We start from the raw sequence: 27,723 nt of genomic DNA on the forward strand, positions 1-27,723 counted from the left end.
ATTTGCCCATGTTGGATTATAACAATGCATTACACTTTCCAATTCATCTATAAATGTTTGGGGTTCTTCTCTGATGTTGGGAAATTGTTTAACAAGGTTTAGGGGATCTCCTGGAGTAGAGGAGACAGGGATTGTGATTGTAGTTTCGCCATTTGAAACTTGCCCTGGAAGCTGGCGTAAAGGCATAAGCTGATCCTTTTTAGATTTTAAAGAAGGGGCTGGACCATACTGGATACCAGACCTTAAACAAGAGGTGGGGGTTGAGATTTCAGGAGACAGACGACATGTCTTCAGTGGACGTGGGCATGCCCTGGGGGCAGCTGGTGGTTGTTGAGTGATAGTTTCTTGGTGAGGTGGGCTAATCCTGCCAGAAGAGTCTATTTTATTACTTTGGACTTCTTCAGGTTCAGATTGTGCCTGGGACTGATATGGGGGTGGCACATTAAGAAAATCAGTTATATCTTCTGCAGATTCATTCTCAGTTACTTGTGGATAAAGTTGTTTTAGTGCTGATAGTACTATTGATGGGGGGCCCCCTTTTGGTGCACCTCTCTACTTTAATTCTTTTATCTAAGTGTCACAGGGCAGGGACCCAGGAGCGGCCGTGATCTCCCCTGGCGCCCCTACCATGCCAAGTTGCCGGTCTAGCACCCTCTTTCTCACCCGCCACGACTTTGCTGTTTCTCTAAGATTAATGGGAGGCTGCCTTACTTGGCCCCTTGGACCCAGTGCTCTTATTCTACTGGTCCCAGCTCTGTACCAGATGAATTTGGTGCCCTAACCCTATGGGTGTCGCGTGCCTCCAACCTCCCCTATAGCACGCCCCAAGCCTCGCAGATGTGCCGGACGTTCTCGTGTCTCTTCTTGTCTTAGTGACCCCCTCCAGGTCGTCTCGTGCTTATGCTCACCCCCTTTGGGGTCTTTCAATACGAATGTGCCCTCTCCAGGGCCTCTCAATACGAACGCGCCCTCTCTGGGGCCTCTCACACATAGCTCACCCCTTCTCTGGGCCTCCCAATAACCTCGCCCCCTTCTGGGGCTCCTCAATAAGCTTGCCCCCTCTCTGGGGCTTCTCATGTACAAACAGCACCCCACTGTGGCCTGTCTCCCCACGCTCATGCGCTCTCACCCACACTGGGGTTTCATTGCCCGCGCTTCTCGTGGTAGGTTACCCCCACTGGGTTTTCATCGCCCGCGCTTCCCGCAGTTGGGGCTCGGGTGGTCTGTAGCCATGCCTGGCCCCCTGACCCGTGCTCTGGGTCGTATGCCCTGCTTGGGCTCTACCCCCGATACTGCCCCACTGGGCTGGGGTCGGGACACCCCACTAGCTCTGCCTGTTGTCGCCTCACTGGGCTGGGGTCGGGACACCCCACTAGCTCTGCCCGATGTCGCCCCACTGGGCTGGGGTCAGAACACCCCACAACACTGTGCCACCCTACAGCGCACCACCGGCTGTGCCCTCCTTGGCACCAGATTGCTGTGCCCTCCCAGGACACCAGGAACCCCCAAGCTACTGGGGCGCTCCCCTGAGGCCTTCTCCTTCCCCTAGAGCCTCCCCCGGTCCTCCGGTATAACAATAACAAACCAGGGAACATAAAGCCATAAGCCAACTGGCTATAACTCAAAATAAGCCACCCGGCTGTAACAAACTGCATGCCACGTTGGCTATTTTTTGTGCTTCCCAGTCAGGATTCTCTCCACCCCTTTCCCTCATACCGACGCTCAGGTGGTAAGGCCACTCAGCTCTGCTCTGCTCTGCTCTGCTCTGCTCTGCTCTGCTGTAGAGTTCCAGCTCAGCTCTGTAGCAGAGCTCCTACTCCTCAGGCAGTCAGATGGAACTGACCTCTGGCCTTGGCCTGGCTGCTTATGAAAGCCAGGCCCTGCCCCCTGGCGGTCAGCTGACCCAATCAGTTGCCCTAGCAACTTCCACCTGCACTGCCCTGCAGATTGGCAGCTGGGTCCTTGTTACTTTTGCTAGTAGCGAGCACCTTAGTGCTCTGCTACACCCCTTCCCCCTTAAGTCTGTACCTCTCACTAGGAGCAGGGCGCGCAAGTGCCCTGCAACAGTAAGATTTCAGTTTCTCTTGGGAGTCCTTAAGACTCCGAACTTCATTTTTCTTTTATTTATTTATTTATTTTTACATCTTTTGGAAGCTTCTTTATACCAATCAAAAAAATGTGTCCCACTGAGTCTGTGGTATATTACTAACTCTTCACTCAAGGTCTCTGTGGAGATGAACAATTTCACTTAAATCAAATTTTCCCTCCAGGGAAACTGCCAGCTAAAATCATCTCTGGTATACCAATTCCATTTGTCTAGAAACTTACAACTTTTATGGCCATAGTGTGTATACATGTACAATGCTGGAGTCCCTTTTGGCAGAGCTGGTATGTCTTTTAGACTCTCCACTCCCCATATCCTTAAACTCAATTCATGCAGGTCTTTCATAAAGGAACAGCTTATTCAGGGTGTCCGGTCAGGTTGTGAGATTTGCTAGTGGCACAGAGATGCTGTGGCTAATGTCCAAAGACAAAACTCCACGGCAATAACAGCACACAATGCAGTTACTCACAGTTAGACACGGCTCATTATGAGGGTGGGGAAAGGGTAAACCTGTCCACTGGGTCACATCGTTCCAGCTGGGCCTCCTTGCATTCAAAACTGCCCTTCCAGACAGCCTTGGGGCGCCTGAACCCAACCTTAGTCTCAGACCTGGCCCGTGGCTCATATTTCTCAATTCATACTCTCAGTTCACACAAGAGGATTTCTACATTGAGGCACAAGGTTCAAGAGCATTTCTTTAGTCTCAACCTTGGTCAACACTTATTATGGAAAACACTCACACCCTAAGAGTTTCCACCTTGCACCCTTGCTTTCAAAAAGCACACAGAACAAATCTGTTGTCTTCGGGGCGGCTGCACAAGGTTTCTACTTCTGGCCTCAGAAAGACCTCATAGTTCTTTACAGAACTTAACTCAATTCATACGGGGAAATACTTTCATTGACAACAGCAACACAGAGTCTTAACTCTTAACCATAACTCTTAACCTTGACTCTACTCACAGTTACTGCTTACACAGTGGGTCTGACAGTTCTGGCAGAAAAAAAAGTTCAGATAGAGTGAGCCTCAAGCAGTGAATCAGGAAGACATAGAGACAGCCTCTCACTGAAAAGCCCCAGTAGAGATTTCAAAAGGTCTCTTACCTTGTTTGGCACCAGGGCTTCAGTGAAGAGATGTCTGTGTCCCAACTGATCACTCTAGGCATCTCTATCCAAGTCATGGCACCAGCTTGTGGAAGAAATCAAACTTTGCATTGTGGTTCAATCAGAACTGACAGAGCCAGCTTTTCTTTATTTAAGGCTATACTGTGATCACAGGGAGAAGTCCATACAGCAAGGGGAATCACCCACTTGTCTGTTTCAAAGGATTTCTCAGACTCTCTAAGTTTACAAGCGTATTTATACTTAAGACAGAGAAAGAGATAAAAAAATACACCTTGGAAAAACAAAACAATAGTAAATTACACAGAAATTTAGGAAGTTTACTTATACAAACTATCTGTGCACAGGGCAAGATATCAAGATAACCTAAGGATAACCCAAGGCATGCAGGATTTCTTATCTCAGAACATTTAACTGAATGAAACAGTATCAGCACTTCTGGTCTTTGTCTGTTTTTCTAGTCAAGTAAGCCAATTACTCCTACATAAGAAAAGAGGACTTGATTTGGGAGTTGCGTGTCAGCCATTCGTGTACAGTGTCCAGCCCAGTGGGATTGATGTTTCATGATCTTTGCCTCAGTGCTGGTTATGTTAGCTGCAGAGAGGATCCTGACAATTGTGCAGTTGTCTTCCCATCTAATGCGAAGTATCTTCCTGAGGCAACACTGATGAAACCATTCCAGGTGTTTAAGATGGCTTTGATATATTACTCATGTCTCACACCTGTAGAGGAGTGTGGGGATAACCACTGCGTTGTAGACCAGGATCTTAGTTTCCATCTGCATATCTTAGGTCAGCAAAGACATAGCAAAGCAGCTTTCCAAAGGATACACTGGCACAGAAAATCCTATATTTAACTATGACATTAAAACTGACTGACTGGAAGAGGTAATGGCCGAGGTATGGGAAATGCTTAACATTTTCCAGGGGTTCTCCACCAATGGTAATTTGTGAGGGGAAGGGGGCAGGTTGTGCTGGGGCAGGCTGATGGAGCATCTTGGTCTTCCAAATGTTAACGGAGAGTTCCACACTGTGATAGGCACCTGAGAAAAAGTCAAGGGTGGACTGCAGATTGGTTTCAGCAAGCATGAGGATAACAGTTATCAGTGTACTGGAAGTCAGTGATGCCAGTTTTGGTAACATCTGTTTTGTTGTGAAGGCACTGCAGGCTGGCCAGTGAGCTCTTCACCGCCATATCCAAATCGTTAATAAAGATGTTGAAAAGTACTAGACAGAACACTCATCCCTGTGGGACACCCCTGCCCACTTCTCACCGGGATTACTACACAGATCTATTCACTACAACTCTCTGGGTTCTATTATGAAGCCAGTTTCTCACCTACCTGTCTCAGAGTTAAGCCCACAATCCTAATATTAAATCTCTTTTGCATTCCAACAGTGTTTTGGTGCAAGCTGCATGTCCATGATTGATCTGCCTCAATGGTGGTCTGTCAGCAGTCATTGGCATCTCTCAGGGCTCAGGTGATATGGGCTTCAGTATGATCACATGCTCGGAAAATAATATAGTCAAGAAGGTGACAGTGATTGGAGCGTGGATGTTTCCAAGTGATCTTATATTTGTCAGTCTGTCTGAAGATGGTGTTCCTGATGAGTTAGTCATGCTGTGCACATTTGCTGAGGAGGAGGATACTATTGGAGTTGACTTTCCCCACCCCCTCTTTCCCAGTGGTGCCACTACAGAGCTCAGAGTGTCACCCAACTCTTGTGTTAAAGTCACCCATGAGGATGAGCTTGTCTTCCTTGGCAGAGGCAGTCAGGGCTGTGTCAAGAGCACAGTAGAACTGTTCCTTGTTGACTTCTAAAGCATCTACATGTGTGCTTTACTATGCATTAGACTAATCTAATGCTCAGTAAATCATCACCATCTACATGTGCGCAGCAATTACTGCACAGTAGATTAATGTAAAATGCTGTTTGCTAGTACTGACAGATACAGGTACTAGCTAACAATGCTTTATAATAACGCAACTTATCTACATAATAGATTAATATGCAGTAAAGCACGCGTGTTACCAGATTTGCCTGCTACTTTTGGGATGTGCTCATTTATTAGGGCTAGGATCTTGGTAATTCTATTAATGTGCTGCTTGTGTTACTTGTGTTTCTATACAGAGCTGAATCTCTCCCTTCTGCAAGCCCTCACCCCCAATGGAGCTATCTTGTAGGACTCAGTTCAGTGGGGCTGGGTTCCTCCAGTCCCCAAATCAGTCATACACACAAACACACACAGATTAACGTGACATGCCTGACCTGGCCGGGTTGATCAGCATGGGCAGGCTGACACCCTCATATGCCAAGAATCAGTTCATCAGAGCAACAATAACTACAGTCAGACAGAAGCACACAGTTAAACAGAATACCTCTGAATCCAGCTGGGTGTCCAGATGACACCCTCATGGGCCAGCATTCAGTTCATTAGGGCATGTCTGAGCCAAACTGGGTCAATCAGCCTGTACAAGCTGATCCCCTTATGTGTTTCAAATTCAGCACATCCCAATCTTTTAGCCTCTTGATGAGCAGACCCCACAGTACTTTTGGTCTTCACAGGGATCTTTAGCTTAGGTAAAAGAAGCGTTGCTGCAGAGCAAGTGGGGAAGGAGAAGTAGTGAAGGAAAAATATACCCAGTTACTACCAGTTTGACTATAAAAGTTATTTATTACTAAGTATATGAAATATACAATGGCAGTAGCAGTAATAAACATGCAAAGGAAAAACAAACAAACAATCACAGTATACCCTGGTTTCACTAAGTATTTGGGGAAACTTAGCTCAAGCTTAATTATACAGTTCAGGTTCAGAAATCTATGCTTAGAGAGAGAGAAGAGAAAAGAGAGAGAGAGCTGGAATCTCACCAGTCCAAGGCACTCAGGTTGCAAAGCTGACAGGTTAAAGTTCTCAGCACGATCCTTGAAGGGAGATGATCTGCCTCCTTCAGCCTCTCCAGAAGGAAGCTAGTGGTGTCAGCACACACACTGCTGCTTTTTACAAATTTTTGTACCCTTAGTTCAGCTTCTTTCAAGCATTCTCAATAGTGTAAATCAAATTGTCTTTTCTACTGACAAGGTGTTATCTGGTTGGAACATCTCAGGAAATTGATACTCGGGAAACACCTACTTGGGAGCCAGCTTGACATTCCTATGGATAGCAGATATACTGATGGGATATCTCCTGGTGTCTTCAGAAACAATAGATTGCAGCATCAGGGTTTTGGATTTTTACTTGTTGTGAACAAGCCTCAGCTAAGCATGACTTTTCCAGATCTTATTATAGTCTTTTAACAGGCTTAAGGCAATTATTGGACTGTTCATAACCTTTTGTGGAGAGGACTTCCACCAGTTGTCCCAGGAAAAGTGTGACAACCCTTGTGGACAGGGCTCCAACGGGCTGGACGCTGTGATGAACCCTGTACCATTGTTCAAATGTTGCCCATAACCCCAACTCGGTGTATTGCCTCAGCATTCCCTAACCCGGCAACCGAGTTGTAGCCAATTAAGTTTACATAGGCCTCCTGTAGTGGGACTGGGGAATGTACAGCCTGAGATGCCCATTAAACTTACTTCTGCTTAGAGGGGTGTGTGTGTGTGGGGGGGGGAGGAAGTCCTTTGTAAATCCAAATTAGAACTGGTCTGATAAATGCTGAGCTGGGTGTGTGGGTTGATTAGCATTTGGAGCACCAATTCCCCATCATGCAGTGCTCCCCTGCTTCGCTGATCCCAGAATTCACTGTGGTCTCTGCTTCAGGCTTTCTGTTCTCCATCTCTCATGTAAATGAATGGTCATCTGGTTCCATCTCAGGTGCAAATGAGACCTAGGGCAGTTGTTTCACTCTTGTCACCCTTATCTGGAGGGATTTAGCTGTGTCTGTCACTGCATCTTAATCAATTTCTGTTTAGGTAGAGGAGTGTGGGGGGGATTCTTTGTGAGTCAGACAGTCTGCATCCTGTGTCAGGGTTCCCCAAGAACATGGAGCTGTGAGGTAACACTTCCCCCCCATTGATGGAGTGCTTGTGTTGAGCAAGTATCCCCATCACATCTTTGCTCCCTGGTACTGGTTTTGATCTTCTGTCCATTGCAATCGTCGCATCAGTCTCTGGATCCAGCAAACTAGTAGCATCAGACCAATCACTAGTATAATGTGAAAACTAATAATTACTACAATGGGGTGAAGCATGACATTTAAAAGTCCTGTTGCATTGGGACTCCATCCAAACAAAACCTCCCACCAGGAGTGATGGCCTGCATTTTTAACTGTAGCTGCTAGCTTAGAGATCTCCTGATTGTGGTTTTGAATCTTGAGTTTGCTGTTCTCTCCCTAAGTCCTGTGTCAGGGTTCCCCAAGAACATGGAGCTGAGAGGTAACACACGTGTGATGCGCCTTGAGACAGAAAATGAGCAGCCTTGTGATACAGAAAACATAGTCCAGGAGTTGGCAGTGTTTTTGGCCAGAGTGCTAAATATACTCACAACCTGTATTTGTAAGATGTTGGCATGCCAGGGGTGGATGGTGGGGGAACCACAAGGAGTCCAACCCATGTTGTGGCAGTACAGCCCTTGCCTCTTCCCCACTGTCCACCATGAGGTGCACATGCCAAGCAAAATGCCTTTGTGTGCCACACTTGGCTCCTGTGCCAGGGGTTGCCTATCCCTGACGTAGTCAAACAATAAAGATTTGATGGGCTTTTTCTGATATGAAATATAATTAGGATTATGGGATTTGGACTTGTTTGCCATAAAGAATGATCTGTGTCCATCTTCTAATTTGTGTAAATTAGGCTGTGGACAGAGGTAACTTGAATTTGTTTTTAAAAAGAAGAGAGGATTTGCCTCTTGAGAGACTGCATCAGTTGTTTTGATTTTAACTGTAACATCTGTTTGCTTCTATACCAGTGTTACTGGATTAACATATGTAACAGTTATATTGGAATAGCTATAACAGTATAATTGTCTATTGGTATAATTATATCTGTTGTTATATTTGTTTGCACTACAGTTAGTAGGATATGACACACTATTTAAAAAAACAGTATTGTAATTATTTAAGAATTATTAGAAACAATCAGTAGAAGTGAGTTCTTGAGATCATTGAGGCAAGTTACTTAATGCAGTATACATTTTCCTAGGTCAAAGTATCTTTCAAGAAAGAGGAGAATCCATTTTGTCCATGTTCTGTCTGCAGTTTTGAGTGTATGAAATGTGACACCAGCGTGGGGCATGTGCTGCAGTATAAAATACTGAGGATTTTTTTGTATACTGTCAAAGTACTCTGAGGATAATGTGGAAATAGCAAAAATGCCTACATTTGAACTGATTTTCATGACATCAGAAAGGTACCTCTTTATCCTAGAGCAGTTCCTCTGCTGAATTTCAAAGTCTTGCTGCAAATCATGGTGGAGTTAGGCCTCTTTTTAAAGAGTTCTCTTGAATTTTTTACAATAAGAAATATTAAGCATCTTTTTATTTGTTGTTATTGGCCAAGCTGCTATCTTTTATGCCAGGAACTCTGGAAATGGGCATGGAGTTGCTGGGGAATATGGGCCCAGCCAGTGAAAGGGACCTGGCAGGGGACAAAGATTCCACAAAGGGGTTGAAGGAAAAGAAGCTCAAGAGAAAAAGAGTTGTCTAGGCAGCTTCTCCATTACAGTCTAAAACTCTCATTTTTTCAGAGATCGTAAAGGAATAAACTCAGGGTATTACCTATTTTTATTTTCCTTTTATTTCATATCATATCAGTCTGAAGTCTTCTAGGAAATTCATGCACACATTTGTAATTTGGTAGTTAGGATGGTCATAAGCTGGTATTTTAGCCCTATTGCCAAATTTCTAAGTCAGGATCCCTGTTGGGGACAGCTTTTGGCAGTGGGGCCAGTGATGGTATCAGAATGAGCACAGGACAGGTAACACTGGCGCTGCTCACTCTTGTTGTCAGAAGTAGGTCATCCAGCCCACAAAAAGCCCCTCCATCTTGATCTGACCTGCCAACCCAAATAGGCTGGACAACCCTGGACTCTAGATAGTCTGGATAAGAAACAGAAAGATCACTTATGCACATTTTTTTTTGTTTTGAAAATCTTTAGAGCTATACATTTTGGGAAATTATGTTTTGTACTTCTGAAATATTCAGGTTAAAGACCAATGTTTCTGCAAGTGTCATTTTAAATGTTACTCCATCCCTATTGTACTTATGCAGCATTGGCCAAGAAAGGAAAAGTTACATGCTGCTGCTAAGTTGTGTTGTGTTTTTACACAGCATAATACTGCCACCTGATGGTAGCAAATAATTACGATGTTGGAGTTTAGACTTCACTTTTATTTCCTTTATTTCAAAGCAATAATCAGTGTGATGTTTAGACTTCATAAGCTGTCTTTAGTAGTGGGGCCGTCTTGTTCTGCTGGCTGTTTCTTAAATCATGAATTTAAGAGTGTTTTAATGCACTTATTTTTTTTATTTTGGAAAATTAACAGGATGATTGGAAGCCCAACATTGCTTTTGTTGTGGAGAACAAAACTGAGGATGAAATCCATACAAAGGCACTGTCTCTTGCTGTGCAGGTACCACAGCGGAAGCTCTTCAGTGTGGTATCATGGGAAGGAATTTTTGAACAGGTATTTAATACATCGTCTTATTAAACGCTCTTGAAAATTAGAAGGTTTTTCTTCTTTGAAGAAGCTCTTACTGCATATTAATATAAAATGCATGGACAATTTAAATAATCATTAAATACGTTCATTCACATAGAAGTTAAGGAAAAAAAGAGAATAGGTAAGCAAGTGCAAAGCATGTCAGTCAGCATGTTTAAACATGCAATTAATGCACAGCAATAAACTCCAGTGCCTATCACTGGAGCTTATTGCTCCAGAGCTCCATGTTCAAACATGTGCCCAGGACCACAACATATTGAGTCAGGTGGGAGCACACCCGCCTGGCAGAAGGCCCAGGGGGTAACCCCGCCAGCCCAGGGCTGCTTCAACTCAGCTCAGCGTGCTGAAGAAGGGCTGGGTGGGGCATGAGGGTACTTCAGTATAGGGCTAGCCAGCAGGCAGCCCCACACTAAAGCACGCTTGTGCCCCAGCGATCCCTGTCAGCATCTCCAGGTGTGTTGTTGAGGAGTAAAAAAAAACTCCACCATAGTAGTAACCTACAGCAGAGTTTTTATAAGTACTAACCTACAGCAGAATTAATTAGTTTACTTTGTCCTAATATCACTGCATGTGTAGATGATGAGATGTTTAGAGCAGAACTAATTATGAAAATCTTCAATAAACATCTTGTGTAGATGCACCCACTTCAGTGTAGTCCAGGTCTTTGTCCAGACAAGGTTTAAATGTATAGATGTGACAGGCTGGCTGGCAGTGACCTAGGCCAGGGTTTTTGAAAGGGCAAAAGATGATTGGAGGACTTGGGATTCCTTTTCCGTACCAATCAGGCCCCAGAGACTCACCCCCCTGTATCCCGATTGGCCCCTTGGGTTACCTGGAGGGGGATAAAAGGGGCAGTGTGGGCTGACTCAGGAGAGGGACAATGAGGAAGGGGCTTCACAGAGTTGAGCCAGTGAGGCAGGAGCAGTGCCCTGGAAGAGCCTGAAAGAGCAGGACCTGCAGGCAGCAGTGGGACCCTCAGCAGTGTTGCATGCGACTGACAGGAGAGGCCCCCCACTGGGCTCCAGGATCCCCTGGGAGAGGCTGCAGCCAGCAGGAGAGGCTCCCCAGCTCCAGGAAGGATCTGAGCAGCAACCTGAGGGGTTCCCAGCTCTGCTTCCAGCTCCTCCAGTCAGAGGCCAGGCAGCTCAACGTGAAGCCGGGGCTCTGGGAAGGTCAAGACCCCTAGCAGGCTGGAGCAGTGCTACTAGTGGTGGCTGTGTGGCAGCATTCTTGCCTACCATGTGGGAGATCTGGGTATTAAGTCCCAGCAGAGGTGACTTGAGGTGAGTGAGATAACAAGAAGCAAATCTTCTTGCAGTGGAAAGGGGCCATTGTGTTTCTCCCCCCCCTTTCTCCCCCTCCAGGTACTAAGGCCCTATGTTTCCTTGTCACTTGACATTTTGCATCTTGTGCCTTTTTATATTTCATCAACCCATATTCTTTGTTGTGCTGTTTGTGTTTTATATTTTGTTAAGCCTGTTTTTGTCAATGATTGTAAATGTCTAACCTTTTGTTGAATCCTGCCCCCTTGGGGCATTGTAGCATCCACTATACCCTCTGATTTATGCCTGTTATGTTCCCAGTATTAAAAGGTATATGGTTAAGTCCCCATTGGTGGTCTGGCTCTGCTCTATAGGGGAGGAGAGTCCCTACACCTCCCACAGCGCTTGTGCACCTGCTTTGATCCCTTCAAGTGGAGAGGGGGTACCTCTTGGAGTACTGCCCGGGTTACATAAGTAATAGAGTTTTACTACAACCCTTAGAAAATGCTGATAGAGTCTAATCTCACTTTTAGGCATTCAAAGAATACTCAAGAAAAACTTTATTTAAATAAATATCTTATGTTTGTTGAAATCAACAAATCCGTTATTCATAGTAGCACACTTTGTTTATCTTACAGATCCTGGAAGCGGGAAATCAAAAGGGAAAAAAGACCAAAGATGTGCCTATGTATTATGAGGTAGGTTAAATCATTTTTTTGCAGTCAACATTACTTTTTTGAGTTGTATATACCTAATTAGTTGTTTTGCATAGGCAAGCCAAAAAAACTCCTACCCAGTCGGTTATAGCTGATAAAAAACACCTGTGGTGCCAAGATGCTGAAGTTGCTTCCTTTCTGTTCTGTTGCACCTTAATCAGGAGTTCACTAAAATATTTGTGCAGAAAGGAAAAAAGGAGTATATGAGGAGCAAGTTATCTTTTGGGACACTGATTTTATTATCATGTTCATGATATATTCTGTACATGTATTTTGGTGGTAGGCTCATATTAAAGAGCTGAAGTTTGTTCTTTTGGACATTCATGGTAATTGACATGCTTAACCCTTCTACACCAGAGAAAGAACAGACCTCTAGAAACAGTATTCATACTGGAGTATCCCTATGACAGCTACTTGATATAAAATTCTAACTTGGTTGACCCATTGGGGTATATTTGAAGAGAAAGTCTATAAAATCCTGCAATTAGAAAGTTGCTTAAAGTTTGCATTTTAGCTCACTACTGAGTAATTATTTTTTTGTGTCACTCTGGTTTTGATGGATTTTATAACAGGGTTTTTTTTAATTACAGTCTGTTTTTCAGTAATGCTAGAATACTATCTGAAAACGTCCTATTATCATGACTCTGAATTTTATGCAATTAACCTTTCCCAGTAAACTTATTTTATGCTTTTGGGATCCTAGAGCCTTTTGGGGATTTTGACAGAAGGATTTTAAAGTTTGGCCCTACAGAGGAGCTTTGCATGATACCTATATTTAATTACTAATAACAGTTTTCTGGTGGTGTGCATACTTATTAAATTCCAGGTGTTAATGCTGTGTCTCATTAGCTGCTTACTGTATTTATAGATTCATAGGTTGTAGGGTGTGGCAGGGCAGCCTTAGGGGTGCCGTGACCTCCCCTAGCACCTCTACCTAACGTGCCAAATCAGGGCTCGAACACACCCTCTGTCTCGCCCACCACGTCTTGCTGGTAAATATCATTAAAGGAAGGCTGCCTTCCTGCCCTCCTTGGCATGGCGCCTTGCTGTACCAGGGCTCTGTCCAATTGCCCACCTGCACCCTCACGGGTGCTCCCTTGCTTCCCTCACTGCACCGGGGCTTGTCTCCCGTGCTCTCGTAGCCCACACTGGGGCCTCGCCCTTATACCGTTGCCCCCAACCAGGGCCTGTGCCCCGCGCTCTCACCCCCAACCAGGGCCTTACTCACAACTCCCGTAATCAGGGCTCAGGTGGCCTCAGCCTTACCTGGCCCCCCAGACCCCTTCCTCAGATCGTACGCCCATTGGGCTTCTTGCCTATGCCCACACTGGGCTCCTCCCAATTAACTACCCACACTGGGGCCGGGGTTGGGACACCCCAAAACACAGCACTCTCTCCAGCGCTGGGAACCCCCCCACTGCTAGGGAGCTCCTATGAGGCCTCCTCCAACCCCTACAGCCTCGCCCGGTCCTCCGGTCTTATATCACAACCAAAACAGAAAACGCAAAGCCCCTGGCTATAACATAAACCTTAAGCCAACCTGGTTATCCTTTGTCCATATCCCTGTCAGGGTTCTCTCCACCCCATATCATCGTGCCAACACTGCTCAGGCCATCCGACTTCCTTACTATGCCCACCCTACTTGCTCCAGCAGGATTCCTGCTTCTTAGGCTGCCAGAGGGGAACTGGCCTTCCAGCCTCAGCCTGTCTGTTTATAAAGGCCAGGCCCTTCCCCCTTCTGGTCAGCTGACCCAACTGGTTGTCTCAGCAACCCACACCTGCGCTGCCCTGGTGAGTGGCAGCTGAGCCCATATTACTGCTATCAGTAGCAGGCACCCTACTGCCCTGCTGCATAAGGCCAGAAGGGACCTTGGAAGATCATTGAGCCCAGCCCCCTGCACCAAGCAGGAAAGATAACTGGGGGTCAAGTGACCCCAGCGAGGTGACTATCTAGTCTCCTCTTGAAGATTTCCAGGATAGGTGATTACACCACCTCTGGAGGAAACTTTTTCCACAGCCTAGACACCCTGACTATGAAGAAGTTATTTCTAATGTTGAGCCTGAATCAGTCTTTTAGGAGTTTGTGGCCATTATTCCTGGTTTTCCCCTCAGGCGCCCTGGTGAACAGTTGCTCACCAAGCCCTTGATGTACTCCCCTAGTGCAGTGGTAAGCTGCTACCAGGTCCCCTCTCAGCCTTCTTTTCCTCAGGCTGAAGCATCCCAGATCCCTCAGCCTTTCCTCATATGGCTTGCCTTTTTAGACTCTGATTATATGGGTGGCTCTTCTTTGGACTCTCTCAAGCTTGTCAATGTCCTTGTTAAAATGTGGTGCCCAGAACTGGACTCAGTACTCCAGCTGCAGTCTCACTAGTGCTGAGTAGAGTATTCTTCAAAGACACTTCTTTAAACAAAGAATATAAAATACCTGCCTTGACCTTTTCTGACATGGCTGTTGCAAACTAAAGGACTGATCACACTATGACAAGCATAAAGATTCTTCCTCTCTTGGCAGAGTTTTGCTCTTCAGTATTCACTATGGGTGTCTACGTCTGCATTCAACATTTTCATTGATAATCATGATAAAAAAAGTTCAGAGTGAATTCACAATGCGCAGCAGAGGTATGCAGTTTTGACCTGAAATGAGGATTTTACCTTCTTGGGAACAAATGTATTATTCAATGGCAGAAATAATCCCTGTAAGTTTTCCACACTTGTGGTTTAATCTTGAGAGAGACTGCAATCTTTTTAGGCTGTGGGGCAGAATGACCCAGTTCAGGTCAAAGGTGGGTGAGCAGGCACTAGGATCCAGCTGCTACTACAACTTCTCCATGTAGCAGCACAAGGAAAGTGACCACTGTTGAAGCCCCCAAATAAATGCCACCAAAGCCCCAAGTCAGCTGGCCAGATCAGATAGCTCCATGACGATTTTTTTTTTCATGACACTGATAAATATAGCATAGGGTCAAGAACTGGTCCTTGTGAAACTTGAATAAAAAAACATCCATTTAATGAGGATTCATTTTTTTACAATTATATTTTGAGACTTGTCAGTTTTTAAACCTTTTAATATGTTCCTTACTAATCTTATATCATTCTTGTTTCTTAATCTGAATGTAATGTGGTACCTACTTCAAAGTCTTAGAGAAACCTATTACATTTATGCTATTACCATCATCAACCAAACTTGCTATTTCATCAGAGATATCTAGGTAGCATAATAAAATCTACTTTTCATAAAATCACCTTGGTTGGTGTTTAATTACATTTACATATTTTTAATGTAGTATTAATTAACTCTCATATTAGCAATTCTACTGTTTTACACAAGGGTTAGTGTCAGGTTGCCAGACCTATAATTATCCAGGTAGTTCCATTTCTGCTTTTTAATATACTGGTAATATTAACTTTTTTCCTGTTCCTTGGAATGTCTCCAGTGTTCCAAAATTTATTAAAAAGTCATCACTAACAGACCAGAGAGCATCTTGGCCAGCTCTTCTAAAACTCCTGGATGCAGCATATCCCACCTGCTGATTTAAAAAAAATGTAGTTCTAGTAGCTGCTGTTTAACGTCCTCCTGTTAGGGTGGATTAAGTTTGGGGCAGTCAGTACAAGGGGTTGGGTTAAAACAGGAGTTATGTGGAGAGTGCTGAGTTCAGTCCAAGTCCAAGAAATCAAGATGGGAATTGCAATGAAATCAGGTCAAAGCAAGTTGTTGGTTGTACCAGGAGGTTCAAGCCAGGAGCACACAAAGGCAGAGAAAGTAAGAACAGAGTAATCCATGATGGTAGCAAGCACACATAGTGTGGGAGCAGAAACAGGCAGGGATCCAGGTAGAAGTGATATACAGGCTCAGACTAGGCAAGAGTGCAGGTAGGAATTTAAGCAAGGGTCAAAGCAGAGCGTTAGTCTAAGCAAGGTTCAGGTAGGATCTAGGCAAGAGCAACAGGCAAGCAAGGTCTCAGACAGGTCAGGAAATGCAGACAAGTGGTTAGTTGCTCAGAAAGTTGTCTGCTGTCTGGTCTCCGTTTATAAAGGCCTGTGGGGCTTTCTTTGTGAGGACACTGGGGATGACTCTGCCAGTGCCCTGATTACCTACATCTAGGGCCTGCAGCTGGATGAGTGTCCATGGTTTCTCTTGGAATAGAATATATTTCATGATCATCATCATATATGACCACATGTAGCTTTTTCCCAGATACAGAACTGAAATATTTATTTAATACTTAGGGTGTTTTGTAGGCTATAGAGGCCTTAAGCTGTTTTAATCATAGTAATTACATGTATCTGCTTGAACTATGGTTTGGGTAAGAGGAGAACAGGCAGAGGAAATGCTGGAGCAAGAGAAGGCTGAAAGGTGTTAAATATTTTAGAAAGCTTAAGTAAAATGGATGAAACAAAAACTAGAAGTTATGAGGTCATCTTGAGTATGCTTAGCAATTTGATGATAGACAAGGCTAATTTTACAGAAGATGATGCTTATATAGGGAATAAGACTTGAATAGGGAATAAGAATATTGTGACGGGGGCACGTTTGGGGCTGAGTCTCGTGTCGGGCCACCCACCTGTCTGCAGTGCAGTCCACCCTGTCTCATCTGCCACGACTTTGCTGTTCCCTTTACTGGTGGTATAATGTGGGAGGTTGCCCATTACATGCCCTGATGCCAGGGGGCACTGCCCACAGCTCTGAACCTCCCATACACTATAGTCCACGCCTCACAGATGGCATCTCAGTTCTTAAAGTCTCCAGCCCCAAACTGGGCCCCGTAACGCTCTAGTCTGGACCCCAACTACATTCCTTCCATTAAGCAGCCTACTCCACGCTCATTCTCAGCTGCCAAACTCCCTGCACTCTTCTCCCTCTCAGGCATGGCCCCCCTGGGACCTTTCACCATGCAAGGCCTGGCCTTACCTCCAAGGCCAGTCAGAACCCCAGGCCCCCGCCTCTGGGCATCCCTCGCAATGGGCTCCTGGCCCTTTTGACCCTTCTGGTCCTGGCCCCAGCATTGACCAGTTGAGGGTGCCTCAAGTCAGACTTCTGAGCAACTAGCCGACACTCTCTTACATGGGTCTGCCTTCTTGGGCCCTACTATAGGGTTACCCACCCAGTTGTGGGGGCTGGGGTTATTAAGGCACCCTGAGTCACCTTTCATCATGGAGGTTCACAGTCCTGGCATTTGAGTGGGGCTGTTGCATCACCAGCAGTCCCACCAGGCTTCCCTACCTTGGCAGGGTAGAGTTCTAGGTCATGCCCAGGACCAGAAGCCTCCAAGCCATCCCCATAGCTCCTGCTCTTACCTCCAGGATGTTGTGAGCCTTAGCTCAGCTGGGTGATGTTGTTCCCTCAGCTGCAAGCAACACACTGCCAACTCTGCCTGGCTGATCTTAATTTTAAAATAGCCACCCTAATCAGGCACCTGCTGGTTGGGTGCTTGTCACTTCAAGGGCTGGAGCAGGCAAAGTTACACTGCCACAAATATATTAATATTAATTAGAGTAGTACCTATTAGGAACTCTGTAATCTTTTTTTTAAAACTAACTTAGTAAGTTTTGTTTTTTAAAATTTTAGTCAAACTATAAAGTACAAAACCTGGATTCACTTTGGAGTTTTTGGTCTTCAGTCTTGAACTACGGTTCTTGCTGAATTGCCCACTTCCAAGTGTACCTGTGAATTGCTCACTTCCAAGTGCTATGTAGAGACTGGGTTTTGAAACCTTTGTAGGAAGGTCCTTTCTCTAAGAGGATAGGCACCTGTTACAGCAGGGGTCAGCAGCCCCCAGCCTGTGCACCAGAGAATAGCACATGAGGCCATTTTGCTCGGCACACCGCAGTCGGACTGGGCTCTGGGCAGCTGCTACCAGCCATGGAGCCCACACTGCTTGAAGCAGGCAGCTGGGAGTCTGCAATCCCTGCTGTAAGCAGCCCAGGTTCCAAGGCCAGCAGCAGCTGCCCAGAGCCTGGGCTGGCTGCAGCCTCGAGGTGCATGGCCAGATATGGGCCTGGGACATATTCCTGTTTTTAAGTTAATTGTTGGAAGGAAATATGTGTCAATCACATGTCCTCACAATTCTATTGAGTGTACCAAAAGCTAGGGTGGTGCACAGCCAAGGAAGGAGGGAGGGAGGTGGCCTTTTTGTAGTGGCCTCACCCCTTGCTGCTGATTGGCCGAGGGGGCCCCATTCCTACCCAAGGGAATATCCTGTATTCTGGGGATGCATCAGTGGCCGTCCTACTGGGGCAGCACAGGAAGCAGGCAGACAGCAAACAGCTGCACCAGGGTCCAGAGCCCTGGCACTGGTTCCATGGCAGTGGTGGCTGCACACAAGCCTTGGGGCACATGATGGGGAGGGAGCTGGGACAGCACAAACTAGGCCCCTCCCCTGCCATTCTGAAGGTGCGCATACACCCATCATCAGCAACAAGAATCAGACCCCTCCCAGGTCCCCTGCCATCTGCTTCTGGCATGCAAAGTCGAGGTATGGGAGGAGGTCAGGGTGTTTTTGACACTCCAGCTAAAAACGTTGCCAACCCCTGTGTTATGGGCTTTTTAAGACTTTAGGGCTTAGAAATTTTAAGATTACCTTGCTTTCAAATATCGATATGCCTTGAGATAAATGTGCATTTTATACATTTTAATTGTTTGATACACCTTATCTGTACTGTTTTGGTCATTTGTATCTCTTTTGCCTTTTCCTATTGAATTTACTATTAAAAATGTAGATATTCTTATGTTGTATTTAATTTGGTGGAGCTGCCTCTTCAGACCTTTCTTGGTTCTCAGAATCCATCTGAGAGCCAACACGTTTCTGCATCATCATTGATCATTCTACTGTTTTCACCTAGCATTGTACCATTAATATTTTTAAAACTCTGTCCCTAGTTTACTTGAAAACTCATTGTTTTTTACCTTAACTTTGCTTGTCATAGATTTGTTTCTGTTCTTAGCAGCCCTTAAAAATGTTTCCAGTTTCTAGTTTCTGATTTCTTCAATTTGTTAAATATGTTTTTTATAATACTATATGCTTTCACTTTGTCTCAAAGCCAGGTTCATTGATTCTTACCAGGATTACCTTCTCTTTTGATTTGAGAGACTGTGGCCTCCTGGACATCAAACAAAATGTCCTTTGAAAGCTCCAAATTACTCATGTTTTTCTGTTTTAAATTCTTTTTCCGAGCTGATTTGGCTCATAATTCCTTTTAGCTTTGTAAAATTGGTATTTTTGGAAGACACCAGTTGGTGCCCCATTTTTTGGTTTGTCTGTTAGAAAACTAAGCCATAAATATTCGGGATCCTTCATATCTCAATTTTTGTGATTTAGAAAGAGACAGTGCCATGTTTTGTATAGAAGGTCACTTATGCTTACAGTTATTCCTAAACAGGATATAACCCTTGATTTTTAACAATCCAGTCATGTAAATGTTCCTCCCATGTGTCAATAATAATAGCTGGGCTGAATTTTTGGTCATAAATGAGCAAATCCAGTTTCTGTAATAATATACACAGGCTTCTAGCATCAGCATATAGAGGATTAAAGAATCTTTTTTGTGTCCTTGTGAATCTTAATTAATTTTGTTTTCAACTTCTTTATTTTGTGCTCACTACCCTTCATCTTCTCTATTAGTTTTACTAAAGTAACTAATTTCCTACCTAATGAACCTGTCTTTGGGAAGACTGATTTTCTTTTTATTTATATGAAGGCCATCCAAACTTTACATTCCCCTCTGCGATCATGGAAGGTGGCCTAACATTCTATAAATTCCCCTCTACCTTTAGACCACTTATCTAGCCAGCAACTTACTTCTGAAATCTTCTGAAATTCTCCTAGAAAATTGCTTGGATGCACTTCTCTTTCAGAACCCTTCCAGGTTCCCCAAAATTATCTTTAGTCTGTGAAGTTTCCTTTGAACAGTGTTGTTAGTGCCCACATGTACCATTGGCAGGGGATCCCTTCCCATTCATGTCAGAAGCTTGTCTGAACTTAAGAGTTATATCTTATGTTTTGGCACTGGGAAGATAGCATCCCATCCCATCTTATTATCTGTTTGTCCCTTACAGAACATTTTACCCACCCTTCTTAGCACTGAATTTTCAGCAAGTTTCTAGAGGCACTAAGTCTACTGCATAGTTTGCTAGTACCTGTAGGTCCAAATTTGCTCTCACTCAGCCACACCAGCAGGGGACCAGCCTCCTGCCTGGGCCAGAGCCATGTGACTGGAAGTTCCTTCAGCCACATGGCAGCAACACCTCTGTAGCTGTTCCAGGCTGGCCTCCAGACCTCTGGCCTGAACTCCAGGGCCCATACCTCCAACTGCCTGGCCCCTGTGTAGTGTGTCCCTCTGCTGTGAGCATATGGTAAGCCCAGATGACACCCAGAGTCCCTGCCTGAGCCCCTGAAGCCCCTGGCAGCACCTGGGATGGCAACATCCCTGACAGTGGAAATAGTCCAGGGCCTCAACTGGACAGAGTAAGAGACTAGTGACATCATAGCAGTCTTGGATAAGGCAGATGTGCAGTGGCAGTTTGCCCTGGGCACCCAGGCAAACGCCTACATCTGGTGACCCAGATGTGAAAGTGCAGCCATGAGCAGTCTGGGTGGCAAGATCAAGGCCCTGTGAGCCCAATGGGTCCATTTCATGGACGACAACCTGTGGAATGAGACTGCCAACAGGACCATGTGCTCATGTGGCAGCTGGACTGCATCCTGGCCACAAGGGACCCTGTTGAGCACTGTCATGTGCACTCCAGCACAGATGGGATGTCGGACCTAGTGCAGCAAGACAGTGCTGACAAGGAGTCTCCAGGTGAGAGCCCCTTGGGGCACCTGCAGCAGGATCCAGTGCAATCCCCACTCCTGGCCTCAGCTGGCAGCACAGGCAGCCTGGCCCAACACCTGCTTCATGAACTCCAGCCATGCAACCCTAATAAGCAGGTCAGGATGGGGATGGGTCCTGTGACAAGCAGCTCCAGCTCATCCCTGGAGGGGACCACTGCCCCAGGTCAGATGTTGTGCCACTGCCCCTCAGGACACTGCAGGAAGCCACACCACCTCGCCACCACCAGGAACAGAGTCAGAGTGCCAGGACTGCTGGCTGTGCCCATCTGGTAAGATCTTTACGGGGAGGAGGGTTGCGGGGAAGAGGGTGCTGTGTACACTCCAGCTCACCCACCCGCCCCTGGGCTACATCTTTGGAGTCAGGGGCCCTGCACAGTCAAGAAAGGGCCTCTTCCCTTCCTGCCCGGCCTAGCCGAGGTCCCCACTGGACTTTCCCACCACAACTTGGAGAGAGGCAGGAGGCAGTTCATAACTTTGAGTGGTCAGTGGCCTTCCAGTTAGGCAGCCAGGGGTGTGTCACGTGCAGAGAAACTCATCAATGGTAGTAGCGATCTTTTCCCTGGCTGCAGGGCTCAGGGACTCATAGTCTAGGCCCAGGTTTTTCAACCTTTTTGGGTCAGTGTACCCACAGTGGCCAGTCAAGAAGGCAGGAGTGCCCCGGTGGCTAGACAGCAACCAATGAACAACAGCCGATCAATGAGCATGCCAGCAGTGTAAAGGTGAGAGTGCTGCTGGCAGAAGTGCTTCTCGCATGGCAGCGCCCACTGCCAAGTACCCCCTGAGGCCACCCCAAGTACCCCCAGGGGTACACGTACCCCTGGTTGAAAATCCCTGGTCTAGGCAAAGGTACATTTCCAGACAGTGGTGCTTATTGAGGGGAAGCACAGGCTTGCCTGAGGCACCATCTAAGTTGAGGGCCCTATGCCAAGTTTTCAACTGTGCGGGCCTGGTGAGCCCAGTACCTGGGGTGAGAGAGGGACCAGGAGGATAATGCCTTCTGAGACAGGCTCCTCACCCTCAAGGACAAGCACATTGCCCTCCTTGAGAGGATGCTTAAGGCCCAGGAGTGGCAGGCGACTGTGGTGACCTGAGCAGTGGAGGCAATAGAGGAGGACCACTGGGTGATGGCACCATCGTGGCCCTGATGGTCACCTTTGCCTGGCCCTGATGGTCATCTATGTAGCTGGCCCAGACTGGCCTCCAGACCTCTGGCCTGACTCCTGGGACCTGTGCTTCCAGGTGCCTGGCCCCTGGGCACTGTGCCTCTCTGATGGGGCCTAATGCTAAGCCCTCCAGTTGGCTTGGGATGAGGTCCAGCACCAACTGCAGCATCCAGGGTCCCCTGGCCCTGCTCCTGAGCCAGGTCCCCTAGCAATCTGGCTCCTCACCTGGGCTGCTGCCTGCTTCTCACCTGGACACCATGCAGCCCCTGACTGGGAGCTGCCTGTAGCTGAGCCAGCTCCACACATGGGCCCTGCTGGCCCTGGCCCCATGGGGGAGGAAGGGGAGCAGGCTGGACAGTGCCCACCCCCACCTTCAGGCAAGCCCCTAGCCTGCCGGCCTCGCTACAGAGGCTGCACCCGCAGTGGTGCTGCCAGAGGCCAGGGTGCCAGGCACCTCTCCCCTGGATCTGCACTATAGGTTCCTCCACCCCAAAGACTTCAAATAAATCTTTAGTCTTTTAAAGGAAGACTACTATAAACTCTTTTATTTTTCTGGCAAAGTTGAATTCATTTTCTCCATTCAAGCTGGTTTACGGTTGTATTTTACTACTATTTAGAAGTCCTGAATAGCTTAAATATTATATTTTGCCTTGGAAGTGTCAGGAAAGAAATCTATTTTGTGCATGTAGAGCTCAAAGATCCTGTTGTCCCTGCCAGAGAACATTATTAGCGCTTGCAAAGAAACACATATGACTTACTGCAGACAGCATGCAATTTGCCTGGTGTTTTCAAGTTTCATAGTTAGTAGGGTCGGAAGGGACCTGAGCAGATCATCAAGTCCGACCCCCTGCCATGGCAGGAAAGAGTACTGGAGTCAAACGACCCCAGCAAGGTGTTCATCTAGCTTCCTCTTAAAGACCCCCAGGGTAGGAGCCAGCACCACTTCTCTTGGAAGTTGGTTCCAGATCCTAGCCGCCCTAACCGTGAAGTAGCGCCTCCTGATATCTAGCCTAAATCTACCCTCTGCCAGCTTGTGACTGTTATTCCTAGTCACTCCTGGTAGTGCTTGAGGGAACAGGGACTCCCGCAATGCCTGCTGGTCCCCCCTGACTAGTCTGTAACAGGCCACTAGATCCCCCCCTCAGCCTTCTCTTCGGGAGGCTGAATAGGTTCAGGTCCCATAGCCTCTCCTCGTAGGGCCTTCCCTGCTGCCCCTTGATCATGCGAGTGGCCCTCCTCTGGACCCTCTCTGTTGTCCACATCCCTTCTGAAGTGCGGTGCCCAGAACTGAATGCAGTACTCCAGCTGTGGCCTGATCAGTGCTGCATAGAGGGGGAGTATCACCTCCTTGGATCTGCTTGAGGTGCATCTGTGGATGCATGACAAGGTGCAGTTGGCCTTCCTGACTGCATCCCCACGCTGCCAGCCCATGTTCATCTTGGCATCAATGATGACTCCAAGATCCTTTTCTGCCTCTGTACTGACAAGAAGGGAGTTCCCCAGCCTGTAGGTATGGTGCTGGTTCTTCTTCCCCAGGTGCATCACCTTGCACTCCCATTCTCATCCTCCCACCCCTGTAACCTGTCTAGGTCTGATTGTAGTCTATTCCTCCCATCTAGCATGCCCACATCCCCTCATATCTTAGTGTCATCAGCAAATTTGAACAGGGTGCTTTTTACCCCCTCGTCCAAGTCACTGATGAAGATGTTGAACAGTGCAGGCCCAAGGACTGAGCCCTGCAGAACCCCATTGTCCACATCCCTCCAGGCTGAAAATGACCCATCCACTACCACTGTCTGGGTGCGGCCCTCCAGCCAGTTGGCGACCCATTTGACTGTGTAGGTGTCGACACCACAGTCCCCCAGTTTCTTAATGAGAATGGGGTAAAAGACAGTGTCGAAGGCCTTCCTAAAGTCCAGGAAGACTATGTCTACTGCTACCCCTGCATCTAAGGATTTGGTGATCTGGTCATAGAAGGCAACCAGGTTGGTCTGACAGGAACCCGTGTTGGTTGCCCCTAAGCATAATCTCCCCTGCTGGCCCCTTGTAGACATGTGCCAGAATAATTCTCTCAAAAAATTTACCCAGGATTGAGGTAAGACTAACTGGCGTATAGTTTCCCAGGTCCTCCTTCCTGCCCTTTTTGAAGATGGGAACCACATTGGCCCTCTTTCAGTCCTCTGGCACCACACCAGAGCACCACGAGTGCTTGTAAAGCCATGCCGGGGTCTCGCAATGACCTCAGCTAATTCCCTCAGTACTCCAGGGTGGAGATCGTCCGGACCAGCTGATTTGAATACATCCAGTCCCTCCAGAAGTTCCCCAACCAGTTCCTCACTAACCCTTGGCCTAGGTGCACCTCCCCTGGGGTCTAAGAGGGACCCAGAGGGGGGGTGGCTGTTCCAGTCCCTGCTCAGGAAAATGGAGGCAAATAAGTCGTTAAATAAGTTAGCTTTGTTGTCTGGTGTGACGACCAAATTTCCTAGCGTGTCTTGCAGTGGCCCTATGTTATCCGGAACCTTCTTTTTGCCCCCTATGTATTTAAAAAAGGGCTTCTTGTTGTCCTTGATCCGGGAAGCTAGTCCCAGTTCCATCTCCGCTTTGGCCTTCCTGACTGCCCTCCTGCATCCCCGAGCAACTGCAATAGAATCCTCCCTGGTGATGGCCCCTCCCTTCCATTGGGTGTGCACCTCCCTTTTAGCTAGGAGACATTCTTGGATGCTTTTGGTGAGCCATGGGGGCTTTTGCGCCCTCCTGCCCCCTTTGATCCGTGTTGGGATTACTTCCCTTTGGGCTTGGAGGATCGTGTCCTTAAGGAGCGACCACTCTTCTTGGACACCTGGCTCCCCTCCCCTCTGGGACCTCAGTGCTTCCCTGACTATTCTCCTTAGCTCATTGAAGTCTGCCCTCCTGAAATCTAGGACTGCTGCCTTGCTGTAGGCCTTTGCCACCATGCGCTGGATGGTGAATTCCAGCAGGCGATGGTCGCTGTCGCCCACATGGTTGAGCACCCGCAGCCCCCTCACCAGGCCATCGCCAGCGGCCAGCACCAGGTCCAACAAAGCGTCCCCCCTGGTGGGGCTGTGCACTCCTGCGTTAGATGGAGGTCCTGCATTCTGGCTAGGAACGTACGTGAGCGGTCAGACCTGGCTGCCTGCTCTTCCTGGCAGATGTCTGGAAAGTTCAGGTCACCCATGATGACCACATCCTTTAACCTAACTACCTCCTTGAGCTGACTTAAGAATTCCTGGTCTAGCTCTTCCCCTTGGTTGGGTGGTCTGTAGTAAACCCCCACTGTTTCCCCTTGACTGCCTTGTATTCTAACCCAGAGTACTTCAGAGTGCCTCTCCTCTGATTCTTTGCTAATTGATGAGGATGTGTATTCCTCCTTAATGTAGAGCACCATGCCCCCACCTTTCCTCCCTGTCCTATCCCTTCTGTACAGCCTATAGCCCTTGATATTCACTGCCCAGTCATGTGTTGGGTCCCACCACGTTTCAGTGAGCCAGAAGGAAAAAAACACTTTGATGAAACTTTAGTTAAGGATTTACTAAATATTGTTCAAGATTTTGTACTTCAGACAGTATACTCAGTCCTCAAAGTGAGTAAAACATACTGGTCTCTTTGATATTGAACTCTCTTAATTGTGAAAGTGCCTCACTTGGTAAATGACAATTGCCCCAAAACTACTGCTAAGTAGGTCTTAGTCCAGCCCATTCTGAAGGTGCTTATAGCATACCAGTTGGTACAGCATCTCCTCAGCAAGATTGGATGTTCCTTCCTCAAGCTCTGAAGACAGTTGGAAAGTTATGCCAGTTTGCTCTAAGCTTAGGTGTAGCTTTACACTGATTTCAGGCATCTTTCCTCCAGCTCCTGCATGTCCTTCTGGTCTTATTAGGTTACATCATGAAAGAACATTAATGTCTGATTTCTTTCTCAGCCTAGAATCCTTTTTCCATCTCATTGGGGGGCTTTACAAATACATCAGCTTGCTCCAGGACCTACTACAAGTCGTTCATGGCTCTGATGAGGATTCCAAAGGACCTCATGCCTTGGCTTATAGATCCTCATCATCCCAAAAATAAAGCTTCACTCCCTAAGCCTTCTATTACCATTTCAGGTGATTTTGAGATGCAACTGTCACACTGGAGATTCTAGTTGAGGAGGTTCAAAAAATAAAAATCATACACAGTCCTGGATGTCCTGCAAGATAGATGTTTTGGGACAGCTAATTCGCTCCAGCAAGACAGATGCCTCTGGCATCAACATAAAAGAGAGCACAGCGTCATTATTAAATTCCTTCCCACGACTGAAATAATTTTATGTGCAGTCAATGCCAGGTTCACTGGTGGTTATGGCCATGAATAAGAAATCCCATCAGAGCCAATACCATGTAACACCAAATGACAAGTAACTAATTTTATTTAAATTTAATGGAAAAATTATTCAGTGTCAAGCCTCCAAATAAGTGTCACAAATGCCAAAGTCTGTTGGCAAATACAGGATTATTAGATTTGGGACGTGCCAGCTGAATTCTTAGTAGGCTTTCTTTGGAGAAGACTAGAATTTAATATGCTCATGGAAGATCAGATTGTGGCACATGCTTCTCTTCAGCAGCCCTTTATGCTGTGGATAGAATCTCCAGATCTATGGTGACCCAAGTTGTTCTGAGGACTTATTTATGGCTCCACTCTTCAAGAATCCCTAAAGAACTTCAGATAATATTTAAAGGTCTCATTTCAGGGATGGGAACTCTTCAGTACTAAAATAGATGAGGATTTACACTTACTGAAGGACTCGTGCCACATTGAGGTCCTTGGGGAAGGGAGAAGGAAGGGGTGGGTAGGTACCCCTGCACCAAAGCAATATTATTCTAAGCCCTCAAATACTGCAGAGGAATCTGGGGGGAGGGAGGGGGCAGGCATGTCACCATGGTGCAGAGAACACAGCTGAGGCATACCTTCAGTGTTCATGGGAAGAATTTGTAGTTCTGCGTTCGCTCTTTACAGAGGCTGCTGAAGTGTCAGGGAATGACTGAAGCATGGGTGTTTGGTCTTGACCCCAGAGGGGCACAACCCAAGAAAATAAAGCTTTACTCCCTGAGTTTTGTATTTCCATTTCAGGTGATTTTGAGATACAGCTCTCACACTGGAGATTCTAGTTGAGCATGTTAAAAAAAATAAGAATCATACACAGTCCTGGATGTCCTGCCCTGGACAAGGTCAGAAAAAGACAAGGTACAGGCTAGAGTCAGAAGTCAGCAAACTGGGAGCTGGCAAGTTATGAAGCTTGAGGGACTGAGATGTGGGAGGTCTTTGCAATAGGGCCACCAGTTGGAAGGTCAGGAACAAGAAGCAAGGAGCTAGATTGGTCACTAGCCAGGGGGTCCAGAACAGGCATTTGTAGCTGTAAGGAATCAGGATGCAGGCAGTCATCAATCCAAATTTAGGAGTCAGGAGCCAGCTGTCAAAAGACAGGGATCTGGATTGGCGTCCACAGCAAATGGGCCATGAGCCGGCAGTTGAAAGTAAAGTAGTCCAGGCTGCATTTTGCCTGACACAAGGAGTCAGCAGGCAGGAGAAAAGAAAATGGGATCTTTCCATTATTCTACATATCATTTTCCCTTTCCCCGTACAAGTAATTGCTTTGCTTTGAAATAGGAAATAAGTTGGCACATTGGAGTAGGCCTGACTGTTACTTTCACATCCCCCTCAAAGCCCTGCCTACATCTGGTGAACAAAAACGATTTTAACATTTGCTTATGCTATCCATTTGAGACCTACTCTGTACTCACCACCTGCTAACTAATTGACCGCCAAGAATGACAGATTTCAGGGTGTGTTTACATGGCACCCATTTGTCCCCTGC

General features: G+C 46.6%; 1 protein-coding gene across 1 annotated transcript in view; it reads left to right on the forward strand.

The window, feature by feature from the left end:
• Positions 1-27,723, forward strand: part of SPAG17 (sperm associated antigen 17) — a 354,514-nt gene that overhangs the window by 25,858 nt on the left and 300,933 nt on the right. The window contains exons 2-3 of the mRNA XM_090053742.1: positions 9,707-9,847; positions 11,784-11,843. Coding sequence (XP_089909868.1) covers positions 9,707-9,847; positions 11,784-11,843 — 201 coding nt within the window. The remainder of the gene's footprint in view (positions 1-9,706; positions 9,848-11,783; positions 11,844-27,723) is intronic.

This window comes from Crocodylus siamensis, chromosome 1, assembly GCF_052110815.1.
Source record: "Crocodylus siamensis isolate JL-2025a chromosome 1, ASM5211081v1, whole genome shotgun sequence".
Classification (NCBI taxonomy): domain Eukaryota; kingdom Metazoa; phylum Chordata; order Crocodylia; family Crocodylidae; genus Crocodylus; species Crocodylus siamensis.